The 18,278-nt window shown below is 33.6% G+C and overlaps 2 protein-coding genes, 1 long non-coding RNA gene and 1 other non-coding gene across 5 annotated transcripts; 2 read left to right on the forward strand and 2 right to left on the reverse strand.

The window, feature by feature from the left end:
* Nucleotides 1-11,068: 11,068 nt before the first annotated feature.
* Nucleotides 11,069-13,427, reverse strand: LOC112082865. Of its 2 annotated transcripts, XR_002897394.1 has the most exons (5): nt 12,586-13,427; nt 12,357-12,473; nt 12,136-12,244; nt 11,872-11,974; nt 11,069-11,551 (listed from the first exon to the last, which is right to left on the reverse strand). It is a non-coding gene; the product is annotated as an uncharacterized LOC112082865 (long non-coding RNA). The 2 variants fall into 2 exon arrangements; XR_002897393.1 differs by having other exon boundaries at nt 12,136-12,473.
* Nucleotides 13,428-13,528: 101 nt separating this feature from the next.
* Nucleotides 13,529-13,724, forward strand: LOC112083258. The gene has a single exon (XR_002897547.1). It is a non-coding gene; the product is annotated as a U2 spliceosomal RNA (small nuclear RNA).
* A 677-nt stretch (nt 13,725-14,401) lies between these two features.
* Nucleotides 14,402-15,132, reverse strand: LOC18011197. Its single transcript, XM_006393135.2, has 3 exons — nt 14,875-15,132; nt 14,733-14,779; nt 14,402-14,629 (listed from the first exon to the last, which is right to left on the reverse strand). Exons 1-3 carry the CDS (start codon nt 15,080-15,082, stop codon nt 14,495-14,497), a joined length of 390 nt encoding a protein of 129 aa, XP_006393197.1. The 5' UTR covers nt 15,083-15,132; the 3' UTR covers nt 14,402-14,494.
* A 415-nt stretch (nt 15,133-15,547) lies between these two features.
* Nucleotides 15,548-18,214, forward strand: LOC18011198 (ATP-dependent Clp protease proteolytic subunit-related protein 1, chloroplastic). The gene is made up of 9 exons (XM_006393136.2): nt 15,548-15,881; nt 16,365-16,480; nt 16,609-16,815; nt 16,914-17,018; nt 17,134-17,196; nt 17,332-17,443; nt 17,548-17,609; nt 17,693-17,875; nt 17,965-18,214. Exons 1-9 carry the CDS (start codon nt 15,647-15,649, stop codon nt 18,043-18,045), a joined length of 1,164 nt encoding a protein of 387 aa, XP_006393198.1. The 5' UTR covers nt 15,548-15,646; the 3' UTR covers nt 18,046-18,214.
* The last annotated feature ends 64 nt before the right edge of the window (nt 18,215-18,278 follow it).

An 18,278-nucleotide genomic window follows, 5' to 3' on the forward strand; every position in this document is an offset into this window, starting at 1 on the left:
CAGAAATAGGAAGATTATGTAAACAAAATAGACAACGGTGAATATATAGCCTAATAATAAAAAAAAAACATAGTTAGTGAAGAAAAATAGAAGGAGTAAAACTGAAAAAAATAAAAGATGAAGAAGAAGAAGAAGTTGGAGAATACAAGGATGGTGAAAAAGAATACAAAGACATTGGAAAAAAAAAGAAGGAAACTACGAGGGAGAAGAAAAACCAAAAGATAAAGAAGATGAAGCAGATGAAGACGAAGTTCAAGAGGAGGAAAAGATGTAGACGAGATAAGTTCGAATAAGAGAAAGAAAAAAAAACAAGAAGAAGAAGACGAAGATGTTGAAGAAGAAGAAGAATTCAAAGATGGCATGTGATAAAGAAGAAGAAGTTAAACTCAAAGACGAAAAAGAGCAAGATGATGGTGCTGATGAAGAACAACTCGGTAAAATACAAGGAGGAAGATACTAAGTATGAGAATGTAAAGATGGTGAAAGAGATTAGGAAAACTTAAAGAATAAGAAGACAAAGAAGACAAACACGATAGATTATGAAAAAGATGGATAGTGCAAAATAACAAAAAAGGGTAATGATAAAAAGAGAGAAAGTTAAAGCAGAATAAGAAAACCAAAAGATTAAGAAACATAAGTGGAAGAAGAATAAACTCAGAAAATGATGTAGACAAAGTATAATAAGGTCAAGATGATGTATAAATTTTTTAAAAAGATAAAAAAATGAAGAAAAAGACGAGGTGTTAATGTGGGAAAAAAAAAGAATAATGAGTTGGAGAATAAGAAGATTGTGAAAAGGAAGTCAAAAAAGAGGAAAAAGAAGAAAGAAAATATGAGAAAGAAGAAAAAATGAAAGATTAAGAAGAATAATTAGATGAAGATAAAGTATAAGAGGAAGAAAACATAGTTTAGATAAGTAAAAAAAAGACAAAAGAAAAAAACTAAGATGACAAAAATCAAAAAACAAAAGAATGAGAATTTAAAGAAGACAAAGATGATAAGGAAGAAGAAGAAGAAGTAGAACTCGAAAATGATGAAGTAGAAGATGAAAAAAAATAAAAATAAAGAAGAAGATGAAGAAGAAAACTAAAAGTTTATGAAGTAGAACTCAGAAAGTAAAACTTTTATATCTTGACAGAATTTTTTTGGTTGCTATAATTTAAAACTACAAATAATTAAAGAGAATAGTATAATGTGTATACATAATCAAAACTAAATACATAATAATTTGGTTTCATCGTTTTTGTAGTTTCATATTCAACTATAACTATTAGAGAATTAAACATTTTTAGATCATGAAATAATTTGACAATTGGTTATAATGTAGTTTTGAATAATAAACTAATAACGTTTTTCTATAAAAAGACTAAAAAATCATGTGCGCTTCAAGATATTTATAAATATTTTAAATCCAAAGCGTGTGGAAATGTTGCCAAAGAAGGTTCTAACGATTGAAGACGTATTCTCTAATCGTATCTTCAAATCAATCATTTACAAACTCAACAAATAATATAGGTTTAACATTCTTATGGGTTACGAACATGTAATATCTGTATTTGAAAAATCACTCCTATTATAATATATCAACGATTTGTAGCGAATGTTTTTAGAGAATATACTCTTTTGGAGATTTAATTTTAAAATCATCATTGAAAAGTCTACAGAATAATGAAATTTTAACATGAATAACTGTACAAATTAATTATCTATAAATTTAATATGTAATTATAATTATGTATTTTTGTATAAATAGCAATTTTATATTTAAAAGAATCTAAAGAGATTTCACTTCATGTATTTTTTTTAAAAAAAAATTTTTAAAGTGTTTTCATTAAGGATCTAATACCGTTTATTTTTTAATTTTTTACTTGACATTTAATGTTATATATAATAAAGTTATGTCAATTAAAATTAACATCAGCAATTTATAGCAAATGTTTGTAGAGACTTTTAAAAAATTTTAATTTCAAAAGAATCAATTACAAATCTAAATAGTAATGAAATTAAAAAATGAATGATTAAATTTAATATTTTATGTAATTCTAGAGTATTATGTCCGCGTGCCGCAAACAATCCTGATGGAGATACTGTTCAGAAAATAACTTTCATCATTACAGATCTCGAGTAAGCAATATTTTCTTTCATGATCACTATAACTTGGTAATAAAGTTTATAACTTTTATTGTTAAATCGAAGGGATTTGAAATTGAAATGTATCTTACACGTGGAATTGCTGCTAACATCAAAGAAAGAAGCAAATGATTCATTGGTCCTCTTGCAGTTTGTGTTTTAAACAATTAGAGCGTAAAGAAAAAAGAAGGTATGGGTCATGAAGCATATGTCATTATTATCTTCATTAATTTCATAAATGTTTTATTTTGCATGTATAGTTCTTACTGATCGTTTTATGTATATAGATAAAATAACTATCCATGCTCATGATGCAATTGGTTTTTCCCGTCTTCTCTTTGCTCCTACTACGGATGATGTCCTAATTTTCAAAAGAAAATAAGTAATCCGACAATGATATTGAGAATATTTTATATATACAATAACCTTTAAATACATATGTGTCTCTTAAGCTTTCAGGATTCGAAACAAGTTTAACATGACGGAGACGCAAGTTTGAACAAGCACAAAAAAAGACCTCTGAACAAGATCGTTTGATTATGATGGAGTTTTAATTTTTATCTCTTTAAATTCCATGCAACAAGACTGAATATCATTGTATAAGCTACATTCCTTTTTTCTCATGATAAGGTTTTCTATCTTATGTTATGTTGAATCTTTCTATTTTATTTGATATTTCTTTTATTATATTTTCCTTTGCATTTGGTTATAGTTTAGTATAGTACTTCTTATATTACGTTATATATATCCACTAAAGTTATACAGTAGAGACATTTATTATAGTACTTTTTATATTACGTTATATATATATATCCATTTATAAATGTAGATGATTGTTAAATAACGTTAATACGTGGGCTATATGAATCAATTTAGAATAATAAATAATTTGTATTTGGTTATCGTTTCATATAGTACTTCTTATATTATATTATATATATCCACTAAAGTTATACAATATAGACATTTAATATAGTACTTCTTATATTACGTTATATATATATATATATATATATCTATTTATAAGTGTAGACGATTGTTAAATAACGTTAATACATGGATTATATGAATCAATTTAGAATAATAAATAATTCAATAAATTTTTGTAATTTATGGATATCTAATATTTTAGTTCCAATTCCAACTATTGAAAATGGAGAATGTCACGTATATATTAGAAAAACTTTCTAAATTTGGTAAAAAAATTACAAAATATGTTAAATAAAGACTTTGATATAATCAAATTATAACAAAATTTGTATAGTAATGATGTCTGCGCGCTGCGAGCAGGTACCTAGTATTATATAGTGTATAACTCAGCATCATGATTTCTTAAGATAATAATAGTTAAATATTACATGTTTTTAAACAACTATGTAAGTAATCTTTTTTTATGAAATCAATAGTAAATGGTAATCGAATTAGGAGGTACCAAACTAAACTGAATAAGATAAAATATCCGAATAAATCTTAAACTTCTATACTTAAATAATTAAAACGATTCTGTACCAAATTTAGAACTGAATAGGTACCCAAAATATCTGAAGTATAAATATATGCTCAACAATTTTAATTATAATTATATCTGATTTAATCTACATACAAAATTATAATTATTTTGAGTATTTTAGATATATTTTTGATATAATGAATATAGTTTTAATGCAAAAAAATTATTTTAAAGTATTTTCTATTAACTTTAACAAAATTACATGTATATATATTGAACATAAAATAGAATAATTGATATGTCAAAAATAATAATTGATATGAAATTTTTTAAAATTTAAGTAGTAATTTTAAATTTAAATAAAATTATTATAATTAGCAGTAATATGGACCGCTTGATCCGTTTTTACCATTCAACTATAAGTTTTGAACTGCTTGATACGATTGATCTGTACTTAATCCGCTTGATCCGCACTTGATCTGCCTGATCCGTTTGATCCGCCTTCTCCATTCGGAACCTAAAAGTATAAAAATAATAATAAACAATTCAATGTTCCCCAAATGGTTCTAAACTCTTTGAAAAATAACTGAACCATCCAAATAAAACGAAACACCTTCTAATTGGTTTGTTACATCTGCAATGCTAGCAGATCCGTCAAAATTTTGTATTTGCTAATTAAATAATAATATTATACATAACTCAACATCATCATTTCTTAAGATAATAAACTATTTAGTTAAATATTGCATATTTTTAAACAACTATATTTTTAATATTTTTTAAATAAAATAATTTGTAAATTGTTAAGTAAACATTTTTGAGTATATATGCGAACTGTATACGAACCAAATTAGGAAGTATCAAGCCAAACCAAAAAAGATAAAACATCCGAATAAATCTTAAACTTCTATACCTAAATAATTTAAAACGATTATGTACCAAACTTGGAACCGAATAGGTACCCAAAATATCTAAAGTATAATTATATACCCAAAAGTATTAATTATATTTATATCTGATTTAATATAAATACAAAATTATAATTATAAACCTAAAAATATTAGTTATTTTACATATTTTGAGTATTTCAGATATATTTTTGATATAAAGGATATATTTTATTAATATAACCCATCTATCAGAAACAGCAATTGCACTAAAGCCACTAAACCAAAAAAAGATGGATAAGGTGAGGATACACACTTCTAGGGTTCGATGATAATATTCTATAAAAAAGACGATGAAGAAAAACACTAATAACACAAATGACCGAAGACAAGATCCAGACCTGTAAACTATGGTTGGAGTGTTATATCGCACAGATTTGACCAGGAAAATCATATAGACAGCCACCAAACTCATCCCACCATACTTGTAAATAAGCTGGTTCTTGATGCGTGTCGTGGTGAGGGTGTCAAGTTTTACCCTAAATGAAATCAATAGCCGCAAGTGCACAGCTGATCGATTGTAGTACTTAGGGATCGAATTCACAGGGAATGAGGATATTTCCTGCAAAAGCCTTCGAAAGAAATATAAAGTAAGGAAGTCTAGAACCATGCGAGTTTTGTGAGGGTTTTGGTGGTATGTTTAAAATGTAAAAACGAATCCTAAAGAGAAAATACGATAATTAAAATGACCTAATAAGTAAACTTAATGAAAACGAGTAAAAACGAGAAAACGGCTAGACCTAATTGCTAAGTGAAAATCGATTGAAGGAGTAAAGGAACTAGACTAAAGCTTGAATGAAAATCGGTGTAAATCTATAGAAAAGAAAGCGTTGGGGTTCAGGGAAATTTTCTCAGGGGTATGAACGATTCAAAACATTGCTAGAGAGTATATTTGATAAGATCTTAGCTTAAATTTTTCGAACTGGAGTCACGGACGTATGAATACACCACTGTCGTGATCATAGACAACTATCTCTCTCAACCCTGACCAGTAAGTTTCCACTCTGGCCCTGGAAAAGAAGAGATGCATTATGTTTAAGACTCGTCAGCATTCACAAATTGCCCATAGGTAGGTTTCCACTCCTATGTTTGTTTTGCTCTCCCAAACTAGATCTGACACCGGATGAACACTTTCGTGTCACCAAGCATCTGAATGAGATTGTATTTCATGACGCTACTCTCATGCAGTAAAAACGAATTCAGAAGAAATAGTTCTAAGATTAGGCTCAATAGTCAATGGAATCCTCACCGAACATATATATCCCCATCGAAAATCCCTTAGACCCAACAATAAAACTACTCAGACATGATAAACGAAAACAAAAACATAGTATTAAAAAGTAGAACAGAAACCGCAATTTAAAAAGAAAGAACAAGGGTTCAAGAGATAGATCTCTTTCTCCCTAAAACCTAAAACTTGAAAAGTATTCTAAAACAATAAGAGCATATGAGGTGATACGAATTAGGGTTCCTAAAACATGTATTTATAGTGCTTATGACATCTCTGGGGTCTCGGGTTCCGGAATCAATGCTGGGAAAATGATATGGGCTTCAGAAATGGGCCTTCGGACTCGGAGTTAGCTGGCAGCAGTCGGGATGTGCGTGACCGCGGGGAATGGGTGGCTGGCCGCGGTCGGGATGGTTGTGACCGCGGGGAATGGCCTCTTGGCCTCGGGTGGAGACGCTTGTCGGCTGGTTTACGGGACATCTTGCTCTTCGCGTATCTTTTGATTGAATCGTTGGATTGCCAAGTTGTAAAGTGTGCTGGAAAGCCGATACTTCCATCTTTAAGATCTCCAAATTTGAGCTGGATCAGACGGTGAGAAGGCCTTCAATTGGGGGTGAACTTCTGACGGTTTGACTCTGAGCTAAAATCTGGTTTTCTATCCATTTTATTAAGCTTTTTCCTAAGTTACCTAAAAAGATTATTGGAACTACAAATACTAGAAAAACGTTATAAAAGTAATTGAAAGCAATTAAAAACATAGAAAAAATGTTTCAAAACGATCCATAAAAGTGGTCAAAATACGGTGTTATCAGTTCTCATCTTTGAAGATTTCCATGAGTTGTGTGGATCCACATAAGCATAGACAAGCCAATGTGAACAAACAAACTCTAGCCATTGTGTCATTCACCCCGTCAACTAGTAACTTTTATCAGAAGGATTCAACATTTTCTTGTTTAGGATATGAGAAAACTAGGAAAAGAGGAATAAGAAAGAAGAGATTTGCTTTTGATTCAATAAAGAGCTCTATTTCTCCACTCTCGACTCTTTTTCTCTATATATTTTCTATATATTCAAAGGGCTGAGTCACGTGGGTTTTTTTATTTGATTAATCTCAATCACTCAATTGTATAACAGTTTTCAAATTTTTTTGCTTCTCTCTTTCCGTGAGTAATTTGGGTAATAATTTTTCACCAGAAGTATAATGTTCAAAGTTGTTGTCAAGGACATTTTCTAGCAGATAAAAGGTACTCAAATTTGTCAATAGCTCATTTTCTCTTTTATGTAGGCTAAAAGTTGCGACGACTATCCTGATTTTTCCCGAGAAGTATATGTTCTTTTTATTTTACACAGGGTCCTTATATGTAATTTTATTTAATTTTTAGACATAGTTTTGAAAATTTTAAGAGACCCACGCTAATCTCTATTAAAAAAAATTATATATATTTATACATAAAAAAGTAATCCCAGATTTTTTGAGATCCCAACAGTGTTAAAAAAAAAATCTGCTTATTTTTGTGTAAGGCTGAAGAATTAATTTAAAGAATGTCTCTAAATTTTTTATGAATCAAAAATAAATAAGTTAGTTTCTGGCGTAAATTTGTTTTGTTTAAGTTACTTTAGAGTTTAGAGACTTTAATTTCATCATCATGACCTTAACACTACAAGAAAACATTTGATTCCCAATAACCATATCTGTCGTAAATCTGTCTGAAACAGCATATATATATATATATATATATATATATATATATATATATATTAAAAAAAAAGACAAGGAGAAAGAACTGCATTAACTGCACAATGTTTTATGTTTGTTCAAAATAATTCATTGTAGTTTTAATTTTTATGACTCCTCTTTTACAATAGACCAAGAATAAGATGTGCTAATACGATTGCATTCAAAAAAGCCATGACATGACGAAAAATTCAAAATACATCACCACAAGTTTAACTATGATGGAGAATGGACTAGAGAAAAGTTTATAAAAGAACAAGGGATCATCAATTTTGGTGGAGATATCCTTCCCAGATCGACCCAAACCAGTCACATTCGACTATGGAACCATATAACACGATTATGGGGATATCAATAGAAGTCCCACATTAGAAGTTTAGACAAAGATTGTCTAATATCTAATTATGTCCAACTCTCCTTTAATATGATATTGTCCGTTTTAAATCCAAATGTAAAAATCCACACAAATTTACTTTTGATTTTCTTCCCAAAAAACATCATGGTAGAACTTGGATTGATATCCAACAATTCTCCTCTCAAACCAAGAATCAGCCTCTCAACCACGTAGACAGCCACCAAACTCATCCCAACATATTTGTATAAGTTGGTTCTCATCTTTAAAGATTTCCATCAGTTGTGTGAATCCACATAGGCATAGATAATCCAATATGAATCTCAAACTCAAGCCACTGTGTAACAGGAGCATCTCTCTCTAGAGTCGAAAATTTTCTAACTACGCGTGGTCACACCATTTCCATCAACGATGTCTTGGCTTTTATTGGCGCAAAAATCTCATCCAACTACTACAGTTCTATCAGAAAGAATCAATATTCTTTTGTTTAGATGTACCGGTTTTTACACTTATGTCAAAAAATAGCTGATGAATGGGCCAAATTTTAACACAATATTGGACAATGTATTCTGCTTACCATTTATCAAGTAAACAATTTTAGTGCAGTCTTATCTTTCAAATTAGCGAATACTATATAAATACATTTATTTGTTACTACTTCAGTATTTCATAGAGAAATATATCAACAATGAATATAAAATCAGTGTTTTTGGATAGTTTGTAATATCAATCATCATCTCACATAGGATAATATGGTAAAAACAAAATTAAAAAAAAACATGTGCATTCAACACCATGGTCATTTTGGATGATTCTATCTATGCCACTGATATCAAACATTTTAAAGAAAAAGGATGTTCTGTGTTTCCTCCCAAAGGCAGGAACTTGAAGCGTCTTGTTTTTATTGGTTCATTTAGGAATACATTCTAACTAAAGGAGTGCCAAAACTTTTGGATTTAGACCAGATCTAGTTTTTGTTTTGTTATAGATTTTATTGTTATCATCAGGACAAAATAACTACTTAAAGCTTGGAATTATGATGGTGATTTTCATTTTTACATACGTTATGGACAATTAACTATCAATCAAAGATAACTAATATGATCTCTTTCACCGACTTAGTTTCACTGATTTACTTTTACTACTTTATAAGTTAATAACTGCCAAGTGTATATTCCTATTACTGTAAATAAAATCATTTATCTTCCTATTTAATCATTTCCACTCACTTGCAAATAATAAGTGTGTTTTATAATTGGGATGGATTATTTCTTTAACAAGTTGTCTGAAGGGATGTATAAACTCATCTAAAGCAACCCGTAATAATAATAAATAAATAAAATCATTACCACATTTATTATGGGAAAATCACATTTTTAACCTTGAGGGATTAAAAATGTAACACTTTAAACCTCGAAGGATTTTCACTAGCATAATAAACCTCCAATCTAATTTCATTAACACATTAAACTTTGTAACTTGAAGATTTTTTCGCACCGCCGGAAAACTTAACGAAACAGTAACTGTCCGTGACAAAACAGTTAACTCCCATAACTTATTTTAAAACATGCATAAATTTAATTAGTTTTTTAATCAATCTCTAAATTCATGAATTAAATTAAATGAATTAAAAAAAGTCGCAGAAGTTAACAAATTTATGAATTAAATTAAATGAATAAAAAAGAAAAAAAAAAGTCGTAGAATCATCAAATACGTAATCAACTGTCTTCTCTTTCCCAGCCTGAATTGGAGCATGCAACTTTGCATCAAACCTGAAGAAGAAAGAAACACGGAATGAAACCCAGATTTCGAATATCAAACCCGAAAACCAAACATAGACATCGAAAATTATAAATCTCAAACCCATAAATTGAAACCATCAGACATAGATAGAAAGAAGAAATCGACGAAGAAAACTGGAAAGGCCTTTGAGCGGCATCTTTCTTTTCTTCCCTCTCTCTCTCGAGCTCTTTCCCGGCGACTCTTCTCCTTCTCCGGGCAATCTTCTTTCCCCGGAGAAGGACCCCTCTTTCTCTTGGCTTTTCTTTTTTTTTTTTTTTTTATGGCTTGTGCTTCTTCGGCGGTTTTGTGCTCTTCTCTCCCAAGTTGGTGGCGGATCTGAGTTTCTGGGAGAGGCTACGGCAGCTCTGTTGTAGATCGACGGTGGTGGTGCCAATGAGGATCCCAGATCTGATGAGGACAAGATCGGGTGATGCTTCCTCTGGCTCCGCTCCTTCCTTTCTCGACTGTGCTCTCCTTCTGGTCTTTTCAGGGTGCTCCCGGCAGCTTTTTCATTGGCTGTTGTAGCAGGAGGTGGCGTTTGATGCGGCGGTTAGTGTTTCAAAGCTTGTCCCTCCGAGACCTCACGAGTAAGATTGTTTGTTTGAGGACGCAGACGGGTTCGTGAAAGGAGATCTCCAAGGGTGGCTGTCTTTTGGCTTTCTTCGGATTGGTGCATATTCATATTCTAGGTGTCTGCTCTTCTCTCCGGCTTTCTTTGCAAGGTTGGTGGCTCTCTCCAGATCCAGTTCCAGGTCTTTCCGGCGACTCGTTTCCCGACGGCGGATGTGGCGGCGGCTGCTGCAGGGTCGTTTTCCTTTAGGGTTTAAGTGTCTCCGGTTTAGTCCGGTTTATAGCTTCTTGGTTTAGTTGTTTACTTAACCAATTCCGTTGGGCTTTTGAGCCTGTTTATTTTTATGTTTGTAATCCTTTTTAATATCTATTCAAAAAAGCCCTTTAACAAAAAAAAAAGAAGAAGAAATCGACGAGTTAAATACAAAATTGAAACTATCGGACATAGGTGGAAGAGAGAGGCAAAATCCTTACCCCTTTGACTTAATTGCATCTGATTATTTCTTCAATTTCAGTTTTCTGGGTTTCACAAACCCTAATTTTGAAATGAGGGTTTGACTTTACCGATTGATTTGGGGATTTTGACTTATTTTTTTTCTTTTTTATTCATTTAATTTAATTCATGAATTTGGAAATTGATTAAAAAACTAATTAAATTTATTCACGTTTTAAAACAAGTTATCGGAGTTAACTGTTCCGTCACGGATCGTTACTGTTCCGTCAAGTTTTTTGGCGGCGCATAAAAATTTTCAAGTTCTAAGATTTAATGTCTTAGTGAAATTAGATTGAATGTTTATTATGCTAGTGAAAATCCCTTGAGGTTTAAAGTGTTACCTTTTTGATCCTTCGAGGTTAAAAATGCGATTTTCCCCATTTATTATGTAGAACCAGGCTCTTTTGTACAAACAATTGTAGTAGCTTTACATTTGTGTTACTAATTTTAATAGAAACAAGATACTGTATAACGCTACCATTTTTGTTGAAAGATAGACGACTTGTGGTTTCTTTTGTATGCCCCCTCCTTCGAATGCTGTTACCACAATTTAGTTCTGGACCAATTGATGGTCTCGAAGGTCCGTCGAAAACATTCAAAAGTCAAAAGGTTTTCCCATGAAGTAAGTAGATGGTTAGACAGAAGTGGTAAACTTGTGTTTGGAGACATATCTCCGTTGCTTTGCAGGCGACAAACCTTCGATATGGGACCAATACCTTCTTTGGGCAGGAGATACTGCTACCTCCTGAAGACTGAGTGAAGAGAGCATAGAGAAGAGATCCCCTTCAGAACCATCTCCTCACATGTTTTAATTCCTAAAACATTCTTCAGAATATGCTCGGTGACCTTCCCGATTCACCCAATCTGGTAACCAATTTCCAACTTGCATTTCAGAAAAACTATGATGGTTTTGACAACTCATAAAGAACCAACCCCCCAGCCATCATAAACAGTGCGAGGAGTTTCAAGTTCTATGTTGGTATATCCAGTGCTACCAAATATACTAAGTTTCTACTGAGTATACAATCCCACATACGTAAATGCAACATCATCTGCATTTCTATGCAGCAAATTTAATGACCTAGGGAATAACTGGAGTGATAGTTTCTCTACATAGACTTTTCAGAACAGATACTATTATTGCAAAGGAACGACAGCCAACGCAACAATTCGGGATCACATACCTTTCTAATTGGAAGGGAAGATATGAATGTCATGACAGTTGATCGATAGATCATCATTTTGTAGAACAAACTTTCCATTACGCTTGTTTATGTTTGAGCAAACCTGAAATATGGAAGGGATCATTCAGAAAACAAACTCTGGAATACATTATTATAGACCACACAGAAAAATGTGCATGCAGAATCAAGAAAAGAGATAGATTTGGGCGATATATATATATATATATATATATATATATAATGTAATGCACAGATAGGGAGAACCTTGGCAAGCAAGCGGTTTGCCACATTGAAGCTGGAACTAACGCTAGAAGGATGTAAACCACAGACACATCCAGTATCTCTTGCAGTTTCATTGTGAACTTTGATAAATCTGAGCATAAAGCATAAATATTGTAGAGAGTAATAAGTAGAGAGGAAGTGATTAGTGCCTTAATGAAAGTCCAATTCTGATATGCACCAAGGGACCATGGATTAGGACTAACAAGACGTCTTAGTATCCCGTGAGGAACACTTTTCCAAGGTAAGTATGATGTAAGTCCACACCACCACCAATCACTGGAACACAACTGTAATCTGCTAGAAACTCGCGTAGTCATATTCTGCAATCACAAGGATACCAGTGATCCTGAGGTTCTTGCTATGATAAAGAAATACTATTTAGCCAGATTTTAGTTTAAGCTCATAGTTAAAATGAACACTAAGGTTCCTTACCAGCTCCTAATCTCCAAGATCATGCTTTCCGGCTTTCAAGTAAGGTAAGCAGAATTTGAATGAAAAAGCCAAACCGAACATTCCATTTGCAAACACCCAAGCAGTAGTTACAAATGTAAGATATGAGCTTCTTAGGGAAGCATGGTCTATGTAAGTGATTGGAAACCAAAATCATGAGCTTTTAAGGGAAGCTCATGTAACAATGTACTATTGAAACAAACTAAGGCTTTTCGAAGTTATATGTAAGCCTGTAAGAAACTGATCAGATGAATATGCTCCTAGAGGATTGAATTTAATTAGCGTCTGAAAAGGCAATCAACTTTTTTAACAACAATCTTACCCACAGAGCAGAGACACCAATAAGTGGGAACTCTGTTTCTCAACGGTAGACAAAAAGGTGTTATCTTGGAAATTTGCCAATTGGATCTCTAATGTCAATTAAGATTTAAGACCAACAAAAAAGGGATATAACTATGAACTGAATCTGAGCACAAATCTATGTATATGAAGAGCACATCCAGATTTATTGCAAAAGAGATGGAAACCAACTGGAGGGGGAAGAAAGAACAATATATAATCTTGGAACTCCTCTTGACTGAAGAAAACTTGCCACCAAGATCCAAAAGGAAACTCGAGAAGAGCTCAGATTATATTGTACGAGAAAATTACCCTAATTTCTGACTCCCATTTGAATTCAAGCCAATACTTCACAAAGTCGATGTAAATCATCGTCAATTCTCCATTTTTTTTGTGTTCGAAGAACTTTTAAAGTTTCCATCTTTCTTCTTCTGGGTTTGTAGACGTTTCGTGATCAATGGGCAAAGAACGGACCGAGGAAATGATTGGTAAATAAAGAGGGAGTCAAGTCCCACATCGGTAAGTTGGCAAAGGTTGGTCATAAGCTTGTCATTATAAAAACGAAGCCGAGCATTAATTTCAAATCATACCTTTCTCGGCCTTTTGGCTAAGATCAAGTGTAGTATCTGTTCTTATCAGTTTAATATCTGATATGTGGGCCATCGGCTCACACGATGTTAACTCTATTTTTTAAGGGAAAAAGCCCGTCAAGATAGCTTGCTATCTGGACTTTCATGAGTCGCCCATGCGTTGCACTACTGCACGGGCCTGGCTCAACCCGCCAAACTAAGAGTTAAATTATTAAATCTAACTCTGTTAGAAAATCGTCAGGAAAAATTAAAAATATGTAAATAGGCTTGAATAAGAGTTTGATATGATGTCGGATCCTCCATCATCCAAGAAAATAATAACCTCTCGATCCATACTTTGAAAAATTGACTGCCTCCGGATTGCCTATGTGGCTTATACTGAGATTGATGAAGAGGAGGAGATCAAGTTAAGGAAGAGCTTTGCTTTCAGACCACATAAGAATTGGTTACTTGAGATACAAGAAACTATCTAATTATTTTATGTGATTGGTCTTGTGGTGAAACTAGGCAGAAGATCTTGAGAAGATACAGAGATAACCACAATCACACCCGCAAGTGAAAAGCATTGTGATCTGGTTGGCTTGGAAAGAAGAATGCTACAAAATGTGTCTGACCGATAACAGCTTCAAGAACGTAGCTACTAGAGATACTGTAGACTAGCGTATCCGGGAATGGGGCGGTTTAAGTACATCCTTAACCGGGAAAACAGACGGTTTGGGCTCTTTCAAACCCTCTCTCTACCATGGAGACTACGAGCTTCAAATCACTTCTCCTCTCCACTCTCTTGACTCTCTCATTGCGTCCACAAGCTTCAGCTTGGGATTTGATGCTCCTTCGATTGTCGATATTAAGGTTAAATGAGAAGAAAGTGAAGAAACAGATTTAAAAACCGAATAACATAAGATTATAAATTACTGAACAGTTTCTTAAGTTTCATAGATAACAAAAACTTTTCATCATCATCATTTGTTGGACTTGAGCCATTCAAGAATGCGTTTCTCAGACTCAGTGAGCTCTGCTTCTGTCTTTCCCTTTATAGATCCTTCAACAAACTCAAAGTAGTCTTTATAATTCCTCTTGTAATAACTGTCCAATCTCTGTTTAATTATCCAAAACATTAACAAGAAACCATCAGAAAAATTTAGACAAAAGACAAAAATATGAGTTTATGCAAATTTGGTAAATTCGGTGTTTCTTTACCTCCTTGTCGTTCTTGGTTCTGTTTTCCTCAGTCTTCTTCAAATACTCTGAAACCATTCTTCCCCAAACAAACGACGTAGTTTAGACAAAATTAAAGAAACATCAAAATGAAAGAAACACAGATTAAGAATTTCTAATTTACTCTGGAGAAGCTGGTCGCTGGTGGTCAAAGCGGCAGCGAGGAAAGAGGAGGAGGAGAAGAGGATGTTTCGGCGTCCTAAATCAGTGGTTGAAGCGGTTAAAGAATCGCGTTTGATTTCGTTTCTGCGTACTGCTTGAACATTAGAGGAAGCGTATTTGTTAACTGTTACTGTTAAAGCCATGAGAATGCTTTGGCCTATGGAACTCATCTTCGAACTCTTGACTTCACCAGAAGATAAGATTTTGTTTTAAGCGTCTTATCTACATTACATTACAGAGACCAAACATCTTCTTATTTTCTTACAAAAGTCTCTAACTATGTCATGTTATAAGATAAACCCACTAATCTATTAAAAATAGCTATCGAACCCAAACAAATAGTATTTGTAGAGACCAAACCGGTTTAATAAACACAAAAAGAAGAGAAGGATAAGTTAATCTTTTACCGTTAAGAGAAGCAACAAACATTCAGACCAAAAAAAGAGATGCAAACATCTTCTAATTTATATAAAAAGATCCCTAACTATGTAATTTAATAAGATCAACCTTATCTATTAAAAAAATCAAAGCCAGACAAAAATTTGAAGAGACGAAACCGGTCAAAAAAAACCGAACCAATCTGGTTCGATGAGATTCGACTGTACTTACATCTTCTTCATCTGACGACAGCAAAAATGACAAGCAATCCCTAAAATCGCCTCAAAAATCCCAAAGAAAACATAAGTTCGTTTTAATCAGCTTCTTCTTCTTCTTCATCGGTTGCTCAATCGGAAATGGCGACTTCTCTGGTCTCTCCTCTTACTTCACAACTCAACCATGAAGCTGTCTCTCCCAAGTTTGTGCTTCCAAAATCACCGTTCATGTCGGGATCCAAGCTCTTCTCCTCGAACATGCCTTGCTCTACTGTTCCTCGACGCACAAGAAGATTAAACTGCTTCGCTTCTGCTAAAGATATGAGTTTTGACCACATCCCAAAACAATTTCGAGGAGACAACCTCAAAGATGGAGGTTTTTCCTTCTCCCTTAACTTTTACTTTTGTTCCCTTTCGGATAGATTTACTCTTCGGTCTCAAATTTATCCGTTCTTTGGCTGTGTTTGTTGATAAATTGGGTCATAAAGTTCTGTATTTTACTCTGATTAGCTTACACGAAGTAAAAATTCTGGAACTGATAGGCCTCGGTGACCAGTTTAGCTTCTGTACTACTAAGTGTAGTAGGACGAAGAATTTGTAAATCGATGAAGCAAAGATGATTTCTTTGTGGTTATATGTGCTCTACCAATTTTAACAAAGTGAAAGCCTTTATAAGTTGTTGCGTGTGTAATGGAATTGTGAAATATATTAGTTTGATTGATGCAATTCTTGGTTGGAATGAAAATTGTGTTATAAGAGAACAAAATTCGAAACAAGCGGTAAATAGAAGTAAGAGAATATATCGCAGTCTCTAAATATTAGTATCTGATATCTATGTTCCTTGCCTTTTTTCTTTTAGTGATGCAGAACTTCAAGAATGTACCGCAATATTTTTATGGGCTTAATCCAGCTCAAATGGATATGTTCATGACGGAGGATAGCCCTGTCCGTAGGCAAGCGGAAAAAGTTACAGAGGTTATTTTCTTCTTCTCAATCCTTCTTATCAGTCCTTCCAGATCCTGGAAACAACTAAGAGGAGAACAAAGTTGCTTCTCAATTATATGAATCTTATCTTGTCTATTGGTGTGCTTCTTTGTTAACAGGAAAGCATCTCGTCTAGAAGAAACTATCTGGACAATGGAGGAATATGGAGTATGTCTGGTATGAATGCAGCAGATCCTAGAAGGTATAGCATGAGTGTCCAAATGTACAGAGGTGGAGGCGGTGGAATATCTGAAAGACCAAGAACTGCTCCTCCAGATTTGCCTTCTTTGCTCTTGGATGCTCGGATATGCTACCTTGGCATGCCAGTAAGGCCTTCATGTGTTGATTACTTGTTTTTAAACCCCTTTCTTTGCCATTATGTTTCCTCTCTGCTCAGGCATTGGTCTTGCTCATTTACTTGCAGATCGTACCTGCAGTTACTGAGTTACTCGTTGCTCAATTTATGTGGTTAGACTATGACAACCCATCAAAGCCCATCTACCTATACATAAATTCACCCGGGACTCAGGTCAGTACAAGAAGTTTGGTTATATATTGTTTGTTAATGATATTATCTGGACAACCCTCTTGATACCTTTAACGAGCTGTCTAATCAGCTACTTCCTTTTGGTAATGCCATGTAGAATGAGAAGATGGAGACTGTTGGCTCAGAAACAGAGGCTTATGCCATAGCTGACACCATTTCTGTAAGTCATCTCTTTAAAAGAATCTGTGCAACCTCTGGTTCAAATGTCCAATCACGAAGTTTGTTTTGCTGATTTTGTCACTGAATTTTCTTTCGATAAAGTAATTGTCTCTATTTTTCTTGTGTGGCTTGAAAGTATTGCAAATCAGATGTATACACTATCAATTGCGGCATGGCTTTTGGTCAAGCAGCAATGCTTCTGTCTCTTGGGAAAAAGGGTTATCGTGCCGTACAGCCACATTCATCAAGTATTGTTCTCTTCTCTCAAACATCTGATTTAGATCATTATATGCATAGTGTTACCTATTATCCACTTGTGGAAGCTTCTAAGTTTTGATGGTTAATGGTGCAGCAAAATTATATCTGCCAAAAGTAAACAGATCGAGCGGAGCTGCAATAGATATGTGGATAAAGGTAGCAACTCACATTCTTTTATCCATTTTATGTACTTCCCCTCAAGTTCTTCACCTGTACTGTAATGAATAATCCTCTTGTAGGCCAAGGAACTTGATGCAAATACTGAGTACTACATCGAGCTGCTAGCTAAGGGAACAGGCAAATCCAAAGAGCAGATCAACGAGGACATCAAGCGACCGAAATATCTCCAAGCACAAGCAGCCATTGACTATGGAATTGCAGACAAGATAGCTGACTCGCAGGATAGTTCCTTCGAGAAACGGGTAACTTTCAGATTATACTTTATATTCAACGAAATAATCTTTGGTGTTGGCTTCATTCATGCTAAAATGGAAAATACGTTTGGATTTAGGATTACGATGGGACTCTTGCACAGAGAGCCATGGGAAAAGCCGGAGGAGGCAGTCCAACAGCTCCAGCCGGACTAAGATGATCAACTCACCAGAAGAAGAAAAGGAAGCTTAAATCTCAATTTGCCTAGTCACTCTGGAATATGTAGCTGTTACAATCTATAAGCAAACCCATGTAGTATTAACATACAAAAGTGTTGGCAAAAAGAAGAAATAACATACAAAAGTTTTCTAGGTGGAAGCTTGTTTTGTGGTACATATACGTATCTCTCTAGATGCAAGTTTATCACTCTGGAAAAACCGAGTTTTGGGTCTT

The sequence above is a fragment of the Eutrema salsugineum genome, unplaced genomic scaffold (genome assembly GCF_000478725.1).
Source record: "Eutrema salsugineum unplaced genomic scaffold, Eutsalg1_0 scaffold_7, whole genome shotgun sequence".
NCBI lineage: Eukaryota > Viridiplantae > Streptophyta > Magnoliopsida > Brassicales > Brassicaceae > Eutrema > Eutrema salsugineum.

Coding starts and splice junctions, on each gene's coding strand:
- LOC18011197 (XM_006393135.2), bottom strand. CDS start 15,082: ATGAGTTCCATAGGCCAAAGCATTCTCATGGCTTTAACAGTAACAGTT. Junction 14,780..14,874: donor CAGCGACCAGCTTCTCCAGA/GTAAATTAGAAA, acceptor GAATGGTTTCAG/AGTATTTGAAGAAGACTGAG. Junction 14,630..14,732: donor GAACCAAGAACGACAAGGAG/GTAAAGAAACAC, acceptor ATAATTAAACAG/AGATTGGACAGTTATTACAA.
- LOC18011198 (XM_006393136.2), top strand. CDS start 15,647: ATGGCGACTTCTCTGGTCTCTCCTCTTACTTCACAACTCAACCATGAA. Junction 15,882..16,364: donor AGACAACCTCAAAGATGGAG/GTTTTTCCTTCT, acceptor TTTTTCTTTTAG/TGATGCAGAACTTCAAGAAT. Junction 17,197..17,331: donor CCATAGCTGACACCATTTCT/GTAAGTCATCTC, acceptor GTGGCTTGAAAG/TATTGCAAATCAGATGTATA.